This window comes from Piliocolobus tephrosceles, chromosome 5 (genome assembly GCF_002776525.5).
Source record: "Piliocolobus tephrosceles isolate RC106 chromosome 5, ASM277652v3, whole genome shotgun sequence".
NCBI classification, from domain to species: Eukaryota; Metazoa; Chordata; class Mammalia; order Primates; family Cercopithecidae; genus Piliocolobus; species Piliocolobus tephrosceles.
The window spans coordinates 14,393,901-14,410,450 of NC_045438.1; the positions used below are offsets into that span (position 1 = coordinate 14,393,901).

The 16,550-nt window shown below is 41.6% G+C and overlaps 1 protein-coding gene across 1 annotated transcript in view; it reads left to right on the forward strand.

Annotated features, from left to right (window-relative positions):
- PACRG (parkin coregulated) overlaps positions 1-16,550 on the forward strand; it is a 587,833-nt gene that overhangs the window by 361,466 nt on the left and 209,817 nt on the right. The window contains exon 4 of the mRNA XM_023223609.2: positions 1,544-1,693. Coding sequence (XP_023079377.1) covers positions 1,544-1,693 — 150 coding nt within the window. The remainder of the gene's footprint in view (positions 1-1,543; positions 1,694-16,550) is intronic.

Here is a 16,550-nt window from a genome sequence, read left to right on the forward strand (position 1 = left end):
GGAGAGGAGGTGAGGCTGGAGATCAGGACCTGGGGAGAGGAGGTGAGGATGGAGACAAGGACCAGGGGAGAGGAGGTGAGAATGGAGACTGGAACTGGAGCAGAAAAGGTGAGGATAGAGACTGGCACTGGAGGAGAGGAGATGAGGATGGAGACCAGGACCAGAGGAGTGTTGGTGAGGATGGAGAGGGAGACACAAATTCAAGAGATACTGCAAAAGGAAAACCAGATGATTTGGTAACATGAGGAATGCGAAGGAGGAGAAACAGGCTTTGACCTGGAGTGACTGGGAACAAGGTTTATCTTTACCAAATACGAGGAACATAGGGAAGAAAAGAAAGTTCAGGGAGGAAATTTAGTCTTTGGAACAAACTGAATTTGAGGTGCTGGCAAGATCCAGGCTGATGGAAATGTGAGCTGGAGTTCAAGAACAATGTCAGGACTGCCTCAGAGATGTATTGACCAAAGCATCATTTCTTTTTATAGCCTGGGTCCTTTTGTCCCTTGCCAGTGGCATCTGCTTTAAGGTCACAGTCAATCTTTTTCATTAGAAGGTAGAACATCTTACAAATAAGAGCCCTTGACTTCTTCTTGGAGTCATCAGAGGCATCACATTTTATTAATTGCACTTTTGACCTTCTATAATAGATGTTTTATCTGGCTCTTCTACTTAAACCATGGTACTTTTAGCCATCTCAGAAAGTGCATAACAGGCTCCCATAATTGAAGAAACTGGGGCCAAGAAAGTGCCAGTAAGTTGGCCATGCTCACACAGCCAGTTATCAGCATCCTGATTCCTGACCCCCTGCACTTTCCACTGGGGCAAATGGTGCCTTTCAGACCCTACCTGGTGGCATCTCTTGCTCTGTCTCTGCAGTACAGCTTGTTACTTTGCACTCAGAACTGTTTCTTTAAAACTGTCATATTCCTGTGGTCTCTTGTAGCTTGTGTGTTGATTCCTTCTAACTGAACTTTAAAACATTTTGCTTTTCTTTCCTACTTTCTTGGGGGCCTAAATATAGTCACTTTATGTTCACTTCTACCAAGAATATTCTCGGTGTTTGTAACCAGCCTATAGTTTTGAACACCATGCCCAACCCTCCTTCCCAAATAAATGTTTGTTCCACGTTAATGGTTTTAAGAATGGTGTGGATTGTTGCATGAAAGAGATTGTTGCATGAAAATGTATCCGTTGTCAACCCGCATAGGTTCCTTTAACTCCAGCGACACTAAATAATGTTTTGTCTTTCATACTGCTTATCCAACTCAGGGCCCAGGCCTCTTCTATGAGGGGAAAATGAACTGCATTCCTAGGGCTGGTGAGAAATCAGTGCAGGTGGGAGAATAAACAGTAATCAGACAAGATTCCATTTAAAACATCAGGGTTGCAATGTGTCATCCAAAGCTGTAATAATAAAGGCCCATTGGTCCCTAGTAGAGAGCAGTTTAATTAAATGCAACCACAAGACAACTTCGCCTTAACTTTGTTGAATTGAAGCTTTCTATTAAAATCTTTTCTGCTTGGTCCTTCTTTCATCATATAGATGCCTTGAATCTCCGAAACCGACAGGTCATCTGTGTCACTCTCAAGGTCCTCCAGCATCTGGTTGTGTCAGCTGAGATGGTGGGCATGGCCTTGGTGCCTTATTACCGTCAAATCCTCCCCGTCCTGAACATCTTTAAGAATATGAATGGTGAGTGAACCCATGAGTCAAAATATCTTTTAAGCCAAACAAAAAGGGAGTGGTTTGTAGTAGAGTTACTTAGCAACACGTTTAGGATTTATTATTGCATATAAACTATGATCCATTTGGAGATCTAAATAGCATATTCCCACCCCTTCTCCAGCTACTCCCTAGGGAAACAGTAAAATTAACAGTTTCGTTTATTACTCCTCACGTACAGCTTACTTACTCAGTACAGAAGTGCTGAAGCCATTCTATAAGCTTCCAATAATTAAATTGTGAAGTTTTTTTTTAATGGTCTTTTGAATACATTGGTAGGTTTTGAGTTTGTTCTTTTTCTTGATAGTGATTCTGCCTTTAGATATTTCCTGTTACAATTTCAGTCAGTTTTTTTCCATTGGTTTAAGATGAATTTTTAAGCACTATTATTAAAACCTGGTAAATGGTTTTGATGATTCATTTATTTTTTGCATGATTCTATAAGCTTTGGAAAACACAGATGAATTCAGATTGTTCTATTTTACCCTAACAAAGATATTAGCAAGTTTTTGGTGACCCTTGGCAGGCAGTGGATGTACATCTATTCATTAGGAGTGTGATTTCCTAATTTTCTTTGTTGTTGTTAGTTTTGAAGTTCCATACTTCTCACATGCATGGTATAAGTCAACATTGAAGTTACTTCCTGACAGTGGTATCAATAAGTTAGTAATTTAATGGAGCACTGAATGAAACTTTTGCAACATGATGTGCTCATCATACATTCCAGAAAAAAATCAAACAAGAAGCTAAGTTTACGGCAGCTCCTGCCACAAACAGACTTTTGTGTAGAATCGCTATTTTTTATATTATTACTCAATTGCTATTACATCTGCTTCAGGCATAGACTATTCAGGAAATCATGGAATTCTCAAAAAGCTTTTAGCTCTCTTTCAATAGTACGACCGGCTTGTATGTTTTATACTATACATATTTAGAAAAAGGACTTCAAACTGGAGTTGCAGGAGCTTACAAATGACTGTAATGGAGTGCTTGCAATGGTGTTCTGTTCAAATTGTCTGAAGAGCTGTGGGTAAGGTGGACATTCAGGCAAGATGGTTAGTCTTTAAGCAAAGTAATAACTGGGTTTTAAGAATTGAGTCTCTTATCATCAAAACTTAATGTTTTAGTAACAACATTCCTACTTTTGGAAAATACTTAAATAGTCTTCATTCATAGTTCATACTTTTACCATATAGTAGCAGCAAATCTCCATGAAGTTATGGGACACTCCAAATGTGCACCTTGTTCAACTAAGGTCCATAAAAGAAACTCTAACTGCACACCTTATATTTAGATTCTAGTAACTTGAGAGAGATAGAGATAAAGATGTTCTGATAGAGATGGTAGCATCCTTAAAGAGATGGAAGCATCAGGGAACAGCCACCCAAGAAGTCTTAGTTAACATTTTTGAAGGGTGCGATTCACCAATACTTCCTCAGTAATCCTCATGCAAACCTATGATGCATGTACTATTACTATTTCCATTTAATTGTTGCAAAGTTGCCTCTTATAGCTTTTCTCCCATGTGAACATTTGTTTCTGTACTTGATGATTGTAGAAGATGAGCCTGAACACATTTCCCTTTTCTTGCCTGAGTATCTAGGAATAGGTAGCTACTGCAACACTGCTTTAATGCTTTTGTTGATCACACAATAAAAGCTAGAACTTATATCTAAGCATCATTCCGTATCCCTGTATAAAAGTAGAAAATTGGTCATGTTCAAAGGACAATTAGAATCTTTCTTTATCCTCAAGGAAATCTATAAAGATGGATAAATATTGCTGCCACAAAGACAGATAAATCTTGTTGGGAGCTCTAGCCTATTAAACAAAACAATTGGTTTCTACTGCTTTCTCATTATAGTTTTTCTTTAAATCTTTAACTCGCAGGTGTTCATATACTTAACAAAGAAAATGATTGATTTTAAGAATAAATCCCTACTAAGATTTTATCAATGTGGGAAATTTAAAGTTCATACTATAGTCCTTAATTGGTTCCAAACTCAGCTAATTCTTTTGGAGTCTTTCTAAGTGCATGCATCAGGAATTCTACATTTAAATTATTTTTCTGCTTAACATTTTTCGACATTTGAAGGGAAAAATATTATCTTCAGCTTCATTTTCTACTTATCTTAGAAACCTGTCACAACAATGCCAGCCTGCAGTTTGCTATATTTTCAAAGGGTCCTGCTACGAAATTGTAGCATTCTAGCTATAAAAACTCAAAACTGTTCCTTAAAGTAGCTATGTTACCCTAGATCCAATTCTTTCAGAAAAAAAGCTTATCTCAGGATTTTCAATTACGTTAGAATTTTCGCTAGAAAAATGATTTAGCTTTAATAACATTTTAATAAATCCTGCTTTATGACATAGATCACAAAATGATATATACTTATTTTATTTAAGCAGATGTCCTTAATAACAGATGTAATTATTTACAATTAAAATTACATTAGAAATTGACAGTATGTAGCGTTAGAAAAAACTCATCCTAAATTTCAATGTATTAGAGAACAATTGCACGTTTCTGTATTTCCTCTTTTTTGTACTTCTCTTTTATGTAAATCAATGTCTTGTTAAACTCAGATTCAAAAATATTTCTTTCAAGTCCCACTACAAAATTCTTTCTAGAATGAGACCAGACACAAGTAACAAAAAAGAATGAGATAAAATATTCTTTCAAATACAATGACCTGTCTGTCTGTCAGTATCCGCTCAAAGAGCAAACATTAGATGAGTTCTACTGCCCGAGGTTTTTACAATGTCTGCCGTTTTAATGTCGCACGAACTTCCTCTGAAATAAGCAGTGGGGGCTGCAGAGCCAGGGACCTGGACATTGTAGCAGTGGCCCACGTGAGGAGCCCAGGCTTCCAGTCTTTTCAAGGACCAGCTGGAAATCAAGTAGGGCAGGGAGGAACAGTCCATGCTCACAGCACCGATTCAGGCCCGGTCTACCGATCAGAACGATGAAAACTTAGAGCCAGCCCCACTAGATCATTCTTGTTCTAGCAGAGAGAGTGGCTGTGTACTCTTGTGTGTTAATAGTATTTTTCACAGAGTTTAATTAGGCTGTAGTGAAAACAAGAACAGATAAATCTGAGATGTGAATGGTAGTGTAGACTAAACAGTAACATTTTGGAACCAGAAAAGCTGTGACCTCAGGCAAATCCCTTAAAGTCTCTAATCATCAATTTTTCTGTCTGCACAAAATATCCATCGTAACAACTTTTCATTAGGGTGGGCATAATTAGAGACAAGGTGTTCAGGGCCCCTTCACACAGAGCCTGTCCATGACTGGGTATTAATGAGAGAGCCATTATGATTACACAATATTATATATGTATACAAAATTATACACATACAATAGTATATATTATAGAAGAATATCATGCTCTATGAATTATTATGTAACAACATAACCAGGCAACTGAAAGTGTTGTGTGTGACCCGTAGCGCTCTCTCATAGGGTGAGCCGTCGCTTGGCCCTCTGTGAACCTGTGAGTGGCCGTGGCCTCCCGGTCTCACCAGCTGCATCAGTGCCTTTGCTTCAAGTGGATCATTTTGCCTCTAATTGCCAAATGCAGGGCGAGTGGCCAAACAAGTGAAAGACTCAGATTTATTCACCAGTAACAGGTTTTCAAATCCATCCTTTTCTGGCATAATCTTTCAGCTTGAATATGTGACTGGTGTTTAGGGAGCATCGTATTTGAAAAAGAGAAACCCCTCTCTGGCACAGACAAGGAAAGCCTGGGCCAGGGTCCTCTTTGGAACAACCAAACTGCTATCTAAGCTTTTGAGCTGATTTCCTTGCATTCTAAACAGTGACTTTTGGACGTAAAACATGCTGTCTTTCCAGTGACTGCTTTGAGGCGAAAGAGAAAGAGGAGTTTCTACAAAATATTCCTTGAATGCATCAGTCATACAGCCAATAGCAATTTATTCTTTCCTATGTTCTTTCACAAATGTTATCAAAGGTTACAGAAAATTAAAACAATAGGAATCTTCAGTTTATAGCTGTCAGAGAAGAAACTACCAAATTAATGATGCAGAGTATTACATTTAAGGAGCATGAGCCAATAAATGGCATTAAAGCATTTACAGCTGGAATATGGGCTCTGCCAGGAGATTAGGGCTCTCTGATAGGCCTGTTTACCATATTTTGGTTCATTTCTAACAGTACTAATAGTTCTGAAACAATCCCTACCTAAAAGATTTCAGACTCCAGATATCAGAGACTCTGATAATGTTGTAAATTTATGTCATGAAATATGCAAAAGTAAACATAATAATGAAATATCATGTCCCCACGTTTGTAGAAATCAAATAGCTTGGCTTTATCTAAGATAACTCTAAGATGTATGCCATTGTAGACTAATAAAAAGTTCATTAAAGAGACTTAACATTTTAACTCAGACGCAGGCACATTAAAACATATAGGGAATGAGGATGCCTGAAGTTTGCAAAATTTTAGGATGTTTGTACCACGTCTTTGACCTGTCATTTAAATGGCTTCTAAAAAATAGAAGTAATTATTTTATGCTGATCGTCTTTTAAAACAACTTCTAATGAGAACCTAGGCCTTGTAAGTCAACCTGATTCAAACCCTCCTTGTTAACCCTCCTTGATATTCCAGTGAGTTCTCTGGGACCAATTCTCATGCTCTTTTCAAACGTTGATGAACTTCTGGGAATGGACTGTTTACCAAACAACAGCAGCAACAAAACTTTCAGTTTTTCTGTCTCATAGTTGATGTATATAAAGGTTATTTCTCCTCACAGAGATTTACATTTAATTTTGGAATTAAGGTTCATTCCCCATGGAATTCTGAACAACTTTGCGTTCATGATTTACATTTTAGAAATTTACTTCGAAGTTCCTTTGAAATGGTTAAATGTGTTAAATTTGAACCATGAGATTACCCTAAATTAATTGAAGAAATTATTAGAACTACTGCTTCCAACATTTCTGAACATTAGATGTGGAATTGTCATGTGTGTATCTAGTCTCTCTGAGCACTTCCTCCATGCACACTTAACTCATTCATCTACACAGAATCCTAGGATTATAAAGTTGGAAGATCCACATAGGGGTCCTTTGGTCTAAGAGTATATGCAGTTTACCAAACTATACAATCATTACTTCCACGAAGGCAAAATGTTTGTGTTGGTCTTTCCTTTTCTTATATAGAGCTTGGCACACCTAGTAGAATCAGGTACCTAATATGTGCTTGTGTGAAATCAGTTCACTAACTCAGTCTACACGACCAGTACTTATCTCTTCTGTATCGTCCAAGCAGCCTCACTACTTCATGGGGTAACCTGTTGTACTTCCAAAGAGAAAGACAGCTCCTGTTTTGAAAGGAAATTTACACCTAACATTTCCATCTGGTTCACCTCCCTCGTCTAAACTGCACAGCACAATGGTTAATCCTTTTCCACATAGCAAGCCTTCGGGTAATTATAGAAAACTTTCCTTCCCCCTCGGTATTTACTTCTCCAAGTGCAATATCCCTACTTCTTCCAAGCGTTCTCTATAAGCAGAGCTCCCAAAGCCTGGAAAATCTTTGAGGATAGGGACGGAGGACTCATTTCTGCAGAAAGAGATGGTTGTGCAGTGATCTAAGAGGGCAGCCCAGGACAGCAGATGGTCCTGGGACGGGCTCCCTCCCTCACCTGATGCCCCTACGCGTGGTCAGCCCATAAAGACCTCTTTACCATGGTGAAACCTACACATGCTTATGAGGTTAAATGCCTTTCCTCTTCACTGAGACTGCTACATTTGAGTCTATTTTCAACCCAAATCCATTTGTAAAAAGCACCATGGGGGGAGTGGGGTCAGTCACAAACTGTGAATTACATCTCCACGCGCTCTCCTCTGTAGACCTTCCTGGTTGCGCCTGCCCAGAGGGGCGGATTATTCCGAGTTGTCTGTAACCAGGTAGGGCGATGACTAAAGAAATGCGAATCCAGTTCTGAAGGCTGTTTCTTAGCTTCCTGGAGCCACGTGACAAATTATCGTACACAGAGTGGCTTAAACAACGGAAATGTATCGTCTCCCAGTTCTGGGGGCTACAAGTTAAAGATCAAGGTGTAGACAGGGCCGGCTCTCACTGCAGGCTCCGGGGAAGCCTCCTTCCTGCTGCTTCTGGCTTCTGGAGGTGCCAGCCATCCTTGAGCTTCCGGAGGTGCCTGCTGTCCTTGAGCTCCTTGGCTTGTGGATGACGCGTCACTCCAGTCCCGCCCCACCTTCATGTGGCCTTTTTTCCTGTGCATCTGTCTCTATGTCTCTTCTCCTCTTCCTTTGACAATACCAGTCCTCATAAGGTTTGGATTCAGGGCCCACCCTACTCCAATACTCCAATATGACTTGATCTTAACTACTTACGTTGGCAGTGACCCTATTTCCACGTAAGGCCACATCCTAAAGTTCTGGAAAAGACAGGAATTTGGGGGAGACACTATTCAATCCAGTCCAGATGATCTACCTCTTTCCAACAGCTTGTGGAGAGAAAAATCTCATCTTTGATAAATAAAGGTAGAGGTTTCATTTTCCTTTCACTCCCTCACATTGCCATAACTACTGATACTGAGCCTGCTCTGCACGGATGAATGAAAACTCCTTCTTTCAACAACAAAAATGTCATGCCTTTTCCTTTCAGCAGGAGGGGTTTGTTTAGTTAAGAAGGAAACTGGACCTGGATAAGTTTTAGGGGAGATGCAGGGAATTGATGTTTTTCTTCTTCTTCAGTAATGCTGCAAACTAACCAGAGATGGAAGCTCACACTTCCAACAGCTCTGGATGCTGCCCTGGGGATCCCACAGCAGCACCCCTGGGTGCTGCTGCACCAGCCCAGTCTCCAGGAACCTGGCCACGATGAGGCCGATGTCACCCGGGCCTGTCCCGGCCCAAACCAGCTGGGCAAGAGGCTTAGGCCGCTCTGTCCCTAAAGGGATTTGGACCAATAAATATGGGTCACCTGGTGGACAAGGCAGGGCAAGATGCTTTGGGCACATGGAATAATTTGTGGAGAAACAAGAAATGGGACAAAGCGTGAAGGTGCCGAGCACAGCACTGAGGAGTGAAGGCTCTGGCTGCAGTTTTTCTGGGTTCAAACTCTGTTTGCCATCTGTGACTTTTGATGGGTTATGTAACAACTCTGTGCCTTAGTCTCCGTAATTTAAAAAGGAAGTTATTGGGAGGATTAAAGAAGTTCATTGGCCTGCAGAGAACTATAAGAAGGTCATTTTTCAGGACTATCTACTTGGAGAGAAGGAGGAGAATGAATTGTGGAATTGAGTGTAAGTGCTTTGAAACTAGCATGTTAGGTAAATGTGTCCTACCTGCCGCACAGGGTTTATGCTATGGAGAGAACTGAATATATGTGGCTTTATATGGTCCTTCCAAGAAAATTAAGTGAAATCTGTTTAAGTTAATATCATTATTAATATCTAAGATGATTATTAATATCTAGATGATTATTAATCATTATTAATATCTAAGATGATTATTGATATCTAGATATGAAATATTCAGTAATCAATATCTTTCCCATATGCCAGCAGTCAGAAATGCAATGCAAAGTTCATTTCTAGATGCTAATAATTCCTAATTGCAAATATTCCAACCCAAACAAACTTTCACTGCTCAGCTCTCCCTTGCCCCGAAGACAGTTTAGTTCCTTCCCTGGCCCTCTCATGTCATTGCAAAGGAGGGCTGAGTAGTGACCTACACATAGGACTGTATCAACAGGTTCACTCGCCTGCCCCAGTGAACTAGTGAAATCCCAACGTCTTTCTACTGTGTTCTGTTTTCGATTGGCCCTTATATTTGTGGTTTCTCTGTGTAAATATTTCCAAATAGTTATGGCCAAGTTTTTTCTGGGCATCCCCATTTCACCAGCATCTGGCTTTACCACTATCCCCATTTATGCAACTTTACCTGAAGAGATCAGACTTCCAGGAGGATGCTGAGTTGCAGACAGGTTCACGGCCCAGGAACATCCCCATTGTTTCTAGACCAGTGGCAAATGTGGTGTATCTAGAATGGCTTGTGTAGGAGAATCCCATTCATTGGTTCTGAAATGGTGATGAAAAGTGTCAACAAAAAGAGTCACACTCTGTAAAATATTTAGAGGCTTCTTCTGAGCCAAATATGAGTGACCATGACCCAAGGCACAGTCTCAGGAGGTCCTGAGAACATGTGCCTACGGTGGTTGAGTTAGTTTGGTTTTTGTATGTTTTAGGGAGACATAAGACATCAATCGATATGTGTGGGGTATACATGGGTTTGGTCCAGAAAGGTGGTGGTTTACAGGTCATACATAGGTGGGTTCAAAGACTTCCTGATTGGCAGTTGGTTGGAAGAGTTAAGTTATTGTCTAAACACCTGGAATCAACCGAAAAGAGTGTCTGAGTCAAGATAAGGGGTTGTGGAAACCAGGTTTCTTATTATGTAGATGAAGTCTCACAGGTGGTGCCCTTAGAGAAAATAAGTTGGCAAATGTTTCCTAGTCAGACCCTTAAAAGATGCTAGACTCTCAGCAAATCTCTTCAGGATTGGGAGGGCACGGAATGGGGAAGGATCTATTATGTTAATAGAGATTCTTTACAGGTACAACTTTCTTCCCCCTAAACTGACTTTTCAGGCCATTTCAAAATATGGCAAAGAAACATATTTTGGGGTGAAATATTTTGATTTTCTTCTTTGTCTGTCATGTGAAATTATGCCAGAGTCAGGCTGGAAAGTAAACCACATTATATAGGTTTAAATGAAACCTCTCTGATGAGATTTTATGGTTTGTGGGGCGTAACTCCCCAGGTCCCTTAGATAGGAATTTGGGCAAGAGAAGTAAAAGGTCAGAGTTCAGTCCTCAAAGGGAACTGCAGTATGGAAACAGCAGCTCAGGATGAAGGTCGAACTGGCATTCGTACCCCCTGCCTGTGTGTGGAACAGGCCATGTGATCTGAAGCCTGCTTCTCAGCCTGCAAGCCATCCTACTGCCAGTCCAGGGACCCCTGGGAGATATCTCTGCTCTTCCCTCCAGATCCATACTCAGACATCCTGTCCTTTCAGTAATCTCCCCTGACTCCGCTCCCACTAGAAGAACAGAGGGCTGGCGCTATCCAGTTATTCCCAATCTGCCTTACTGGGTAGAGGTCCTGTTTCTTGTATCCCTCCTTACCAGGCGGAAGAGCCCAGAGGCCAGGTGACAGTTGGGACAACTGGCTTTTGGCTGGACCTGTTTTCAAAGCCGTGTTTGAAATGTGTGCTTTTGTTACAGGAAAGCGGTCCCGATCCAGATCCAAAGAGAGGGTTCTTGGATCTCACGCAAGAAGGAATTTAGGGCAAGTCCATAGAGTAAAGTGAAAGCAAGTTTATTAAGAAAATAAAGGAATAAAAGAATGGCTACTCCATAGACAAAGCAGCCCCAAGGGCTGCTGGTTGCCCATTTTTACAGTTATTTCTTGATGATATGCTAAACAACGGGTGGATCATTCATGCCTCCCCTTTTTAGACCGTGTAGCGTGACTTCCTGATGCTGCCATGGCATCTGTAAACTGTCCTGGTGCTGGTGGGAGTGTAGCCATGAGGACAACCAGAGGTCACTCTCGTCACCATCTTGGTTTTGGTGGGTTTGGGCTGGCTTCTTTACTGCAACCCGTTTCATCAGCCAGGTCTTTATGACCTGTGTCTTATGCCAACCTCCTATCTCACCCTGTGACTTAGAATCCCTTCACTGTCTGGGGATGCAGCCTAGTAGGTCTCAGCCTCATTTTACCCAGCTTCTATTTAAGATGGAGTTGCTCTGATTTAAACACCCCTGACACCTTGTCATCCCTCCACCCCTCTGAGATACCCCAACAGGGATCCACAGAAAAAATAGCTGGGTTACGGCTGGCTTCTAGTGCGTGGCCACTGACATCCTTCCTGCAAGCTGGGAACTGGCACATTTCCCAATCAGAATTGCCACCAATTCAGCTAAGGTCTTATAGATCTGCCTAGAGAAATCTGTATAATATACTTTACTGTATTTAAACACTCAAGATGGGCCCCAAATGAGCAGGCATGCAGATATTCGCCCAAGAGAAAACAGCGTTCTTTTCTATTTATGCAACAGAAAGTTTTACTTAATCTGAGCAAGAAAGCAAATAGCAATTTCTAAAGCTTTAATTTAAGGAGGCTTCTTTGTTCAGTCAGCTCATAATTTGTAGTTTTTAAGTCCCCTAAAATATCATCTATGCTGGATTTGCTGATAATTAAGAGTTCATTCTGATTTTCCTTTATATGCAAATCTTCCTGTGAGCACCAGCTAATGACTTTTTCAAGGTCTCTTTGTGTACATTGCAGAGAAAATAAGAATGTCACTAAGGGTAATTGTTATGTTGAATATCACTATTCATGCCATCGTTAAAAGGTCCGTTTGAAGCGGGCAAGAGACTAAAGCTAAGCTTGATTGGGTGGAGGAGCCTTTCCCTGCCACTGGGGTACCTCTCGCAAGGGTGGGTAGTGAGGGTGAGTCAACTGTTCTGCCCTCCCCTGAGTTCCCAGGCTCCTTGAATCGCACGTGCTCTTCCAGAGACTGGTGGGAACGCCGAGCTTGCTTCACTCTCAGACCTTCTCTCCCCGCCCAGCGCGGACGGGCTCCGGGCCAGGAGCTCGCAGAGGGACTGGCATGTGTCGCCTCGCCTCTCCCTGCCTCTGTGTAGGAATTCCCCGCAGCAGAGGGCGGGAGGGCGGGAGTGACGCGGCAGCCTTGGCTGCCTGGACTCCAGGGCGGCTCCAGGGGCCGAGGACAGCCCGGTAGAGGTGGCTATGGCTCGGCCCAAACCCACTGCGGCCTCCCCTGCAGGGACCCGTGTCCGGCTTCCACGGCCCTGCAGCTGCATTGGCCTCAGCCTCTCGCGCGGGGATCCCTGGGCCCTTCTGGATCCCAATCACGCAGGGTCAAAAATGCCCCCACCCGTGCACGCTCACTGTGAGAAACACACTCCCATGCCGTGCACTGATCACCGGGCGTGCTGCCCGGCCTGCAGCCCTGCTGCCTCGGCCTTTCCATTCTGCACCGCAGGGAAGGCCCAGGCATCGCGCGGCCAGCCCCTGGGGACACCTTCAGGGTGCTCGAGAGGGTTCCAGCTGCAGGGCCAAGAGAAGAGCACAGCCACCGCGCCCTCCGACGACACCAAGGCACGTCCCTCTGTCCCTGCAGCGCGTGACCAGTTCCCCCCGACTTTTAAAGCAGTTCTGTTGAGGGCGGCCTCCACACCTGCCTGGGTCCACAGCTCACCCAGGTGGAGGGACCCTCTTGTCAACTCCCTGCCACACTTGTGGTTTGCTTTCTCCAAATAGGAAACTGTTGGAGACATGTTCCACTTAGTATGAAATCGGCTTTCCATTTTATTGCCTTTCTTAAAAATCTGTAATTTTTACTTTGACAGAATGGAATATAAATGGCTCAGAATAAGCTTAACCATCAAAAAGGTGGAGTTGAAAAATACAATGGACATATTCCCTAGAAAAACTGCAAATATTATTGATATTTTCTTGCTTGTCTGCTTTCTGTATTATATTCTCATGTATATCTTGAATTCATGTTCCAAGTAATGAAGAAAAAAGGTAATGATGGCAACGCTATTATGACCAAGTTCTGTTCAGAGCCCTCAAAGATCAATTTACATTTTTTGCTCTTAAATACAGTATTTTAATATGAGCTTTAGTGAGCATATTTATATTCATTTTGAGGTGGTCATACAGTGAAATTAAAAATCACTCTCCATTCAATGACTTTTAGTTTAGATTTTGCATACTGATTACAACTCTGCCTCTGCTCCCCCTTGAAAAGCCCCTACATTTCATCTTAAGTTCATTTCTTGAAGGTATCTTTGTCACAAACTAAAAAACTAATGATACAATACTAACATTTAAAAACCAAGAATGTAATTGGCCCATAATGACAGGATTATTGCCTGGTAATTTTCCTACTATTTTAAGCTTTGTGTTTGACCTGCATGCTAGTTGGATATTTATTTGTGTACCTCAGGCTTTGAGAAGTTTATAGTTTTTCTAACAGAAATCAATGAATGTTGTATATGTTTGTGTGTGTCTTTATTTATTATAAATATGGTAAACACCCACCTAACCAAATGTCTTAGATGTTGTTCTGTCTGGAAGCATATTCTATCCTTCCAAAGTTTCTTATAAACTGTGAGTGTAGGACAATGATATTCAAACAGAATCAGTACCTTTTCTATTTTTTTGATGGCCAACTAAAATTTCTAAAAGAATTTCTGTTAGGACCATAGGCAACCCTGGAGTGAGGAGAAGGAGTGTGATGTCAGGCCTGTAAAAACCTGCTTAAAAAACAACCTGCACATTCACCTTTCTTTATGTACACGCTGAGCTAGCCACTGGTGGCGGTGGAGCATGAGGCCTTCCTGCTCTCACCTTAAGCCTAGTTGCACTGCCTGTACAAAGACTGATGCACCAGGCTAACTCCAAAAGCAATAGAGAGCAGCATGGTTTTTATGAAAGTTTTTTTTTGGGGGGGATGCCAAAGAGAGAACCACATAGCACATCCTTTGCTTATTCATTTAAAATTTAAAAAAAAGTTGAGTGCCTTCTACATGCTAATGCAGCAAAGCTTCCTAAAAAATCCTTTAAAAAGGGACACTATGCTGCCACTCAGTCATTTTCCATTTACCAAATCCCTCAAAGACTTCCCCAGAGCCTCGCCCGGTGAGCCTGAATCAATGTGTACAGCCACGGAAGGCCTGAGGATTGAAGGAGGTTTTCACTACCATCAGGAAACAAGCAGGTCTAGAAAAGGATGGGCACCTTGCCACACATGGACCCCATCCTGCAAACTTTATGTTTCTTCTAACCATACATCCTTACTTCTACTCCTCTCTATAATAACCTGACTCTGAGGTCAGGGTACGACTTGGAACAGTAAAATCCAGCCTTGATGGCAGACTTATTGAGATTGCTAAATGGCAAAAATAGTGCTATTTAGACTGAATGCACTGTCTTAGCTAATGAAATAGTGAAGGACTACAATCCAATCTCAGATTTACCACCATCAACATAATCCTCTTGCAGAAGAGTAGGAATGTCAGCTTCATCAGTGCTACTGACATGCCTTGCATCCTGGGAAGATCCCAAGGAGAATCTCCCTCTCTCGGCTACCTCCAAATATTGTCCATCAGGTCTCTCTTGAAATTTCTAAGAGCATTTTTTTTCCAAATATTTGCTAGAAGCTGCAATGTATATAATTTTTACTAAATCTTTGCTAAGGACCACATGATGATATGTATGTCTTGCTTATAAACCCAAACAAAGAGCATTAGAGACCATTTGTCCTGAAGCTATCAACCAACTAGATTTGCAAGTCTACCCAGTTGTGTGTGACATATGGTCAGGGAGGATGATACATCACCTGGTGCATTTCCCATCATCAGGACTGCCTAATAGGTGCAGTCTTGTTCTAATCTAATAGGCCTGTGAGAACAAACAGCAATGAGCTGGAAGCTAGGGTTTGTTTATTTGTTTGTTTTTTGTTTGTTTTAATGTAGGTATTGTTACTAGAATGTAAATTTCATGAAGGCAGGGATTTTTGTCTTTTTTTTTTTTTTCCACTGCTTTATCTCCAACTCAGCAATTGTTCTTAGCAGTTCCTGAGATCAATAAATATTTGCTGAATGGGTGGATGGATGAAGAGTGTATTGGTTTTCTATTGTCACAAATTTAGCTGCGGAAGACAACACCCACATATTATCTCACAGTTCTACCAATCAAAAATCCAGCAGACGGAGCTATGTGATATGATTAGAATCTAATAAGGGGATCAAAGTGTCAGTTGCCCTATTTTCCCTGTAGAGGTTCTGAGGAAGAATCCACTTCTAGGCTCATCCCAGTTGTTGATAGACATCAGTTCTAATGGTTGCAGGACTGAGGTCTCCATTTCCTGGCTGGTTGTCAGCAGTGAGGAGCTCTCGACTGCTTGAGGCGGCCCACATTCCCTAGCCCATGACCATCTCATCTTCAAAGCCAGGAATGGAGGGTTTCCTATCACTTGGCCTCCCCTTCTGCCGCATCTCATCTGCCTTCCTCTTCTGCTTTCAAGGGCTCCTGTGAGTCATACCCAGATAACAAAGAGCATTACTCAAGCAAAGTGTTAACTAACCTTCTAACTTTGTTACACTTTTTTTTTTGTTACAAGACATGGAACTACATGTTTTAAGGTCAGTAGATTAGTAACCTTAATTCCATTTGCAAATTCCCTTCACAATACCTTGATTCGTGTTTGATTGAATAACAAGGGGACAGAAATATTGGAGAGACATCTGTAGAATTGAGGTTTTGGAATGAAATCATCAAAAAATTGGTACCTGGATGACCATGACTGGGAGCTTGAAGTACATGTTCAAGAAGATACAAAATTAACTGCCAACATTTAGTGAAGGTAGTGCAGCTCAACACTCCCACAAGTCAGAGAAGACTGAAAATGTGTAAAACCTTGAATGGGCATGGCAAGACACAGGGCTTAAAGATTTTCATTGTCATTTCCAACCTGAATCATGCTATCTAATGATTCAATGATTTACATATAAGCGGAGAATAAAATCAGGAAGTTCAACACATCTTTCAGGAGGTTAGCACAGCGATAAAAGAATAGCGTCACTAGTAAAATTTCAGTAAAGTCTCTCAGCCAATGGTGTCCTCTGTCCCACTGTATGATTCCCCGTCACAGACAGTACGTATCATTTCCTGAGTAATTACATCAACATTACCTAAAATCCCATAGGCCAGCAATAGAAAAGACCGGAAAGTA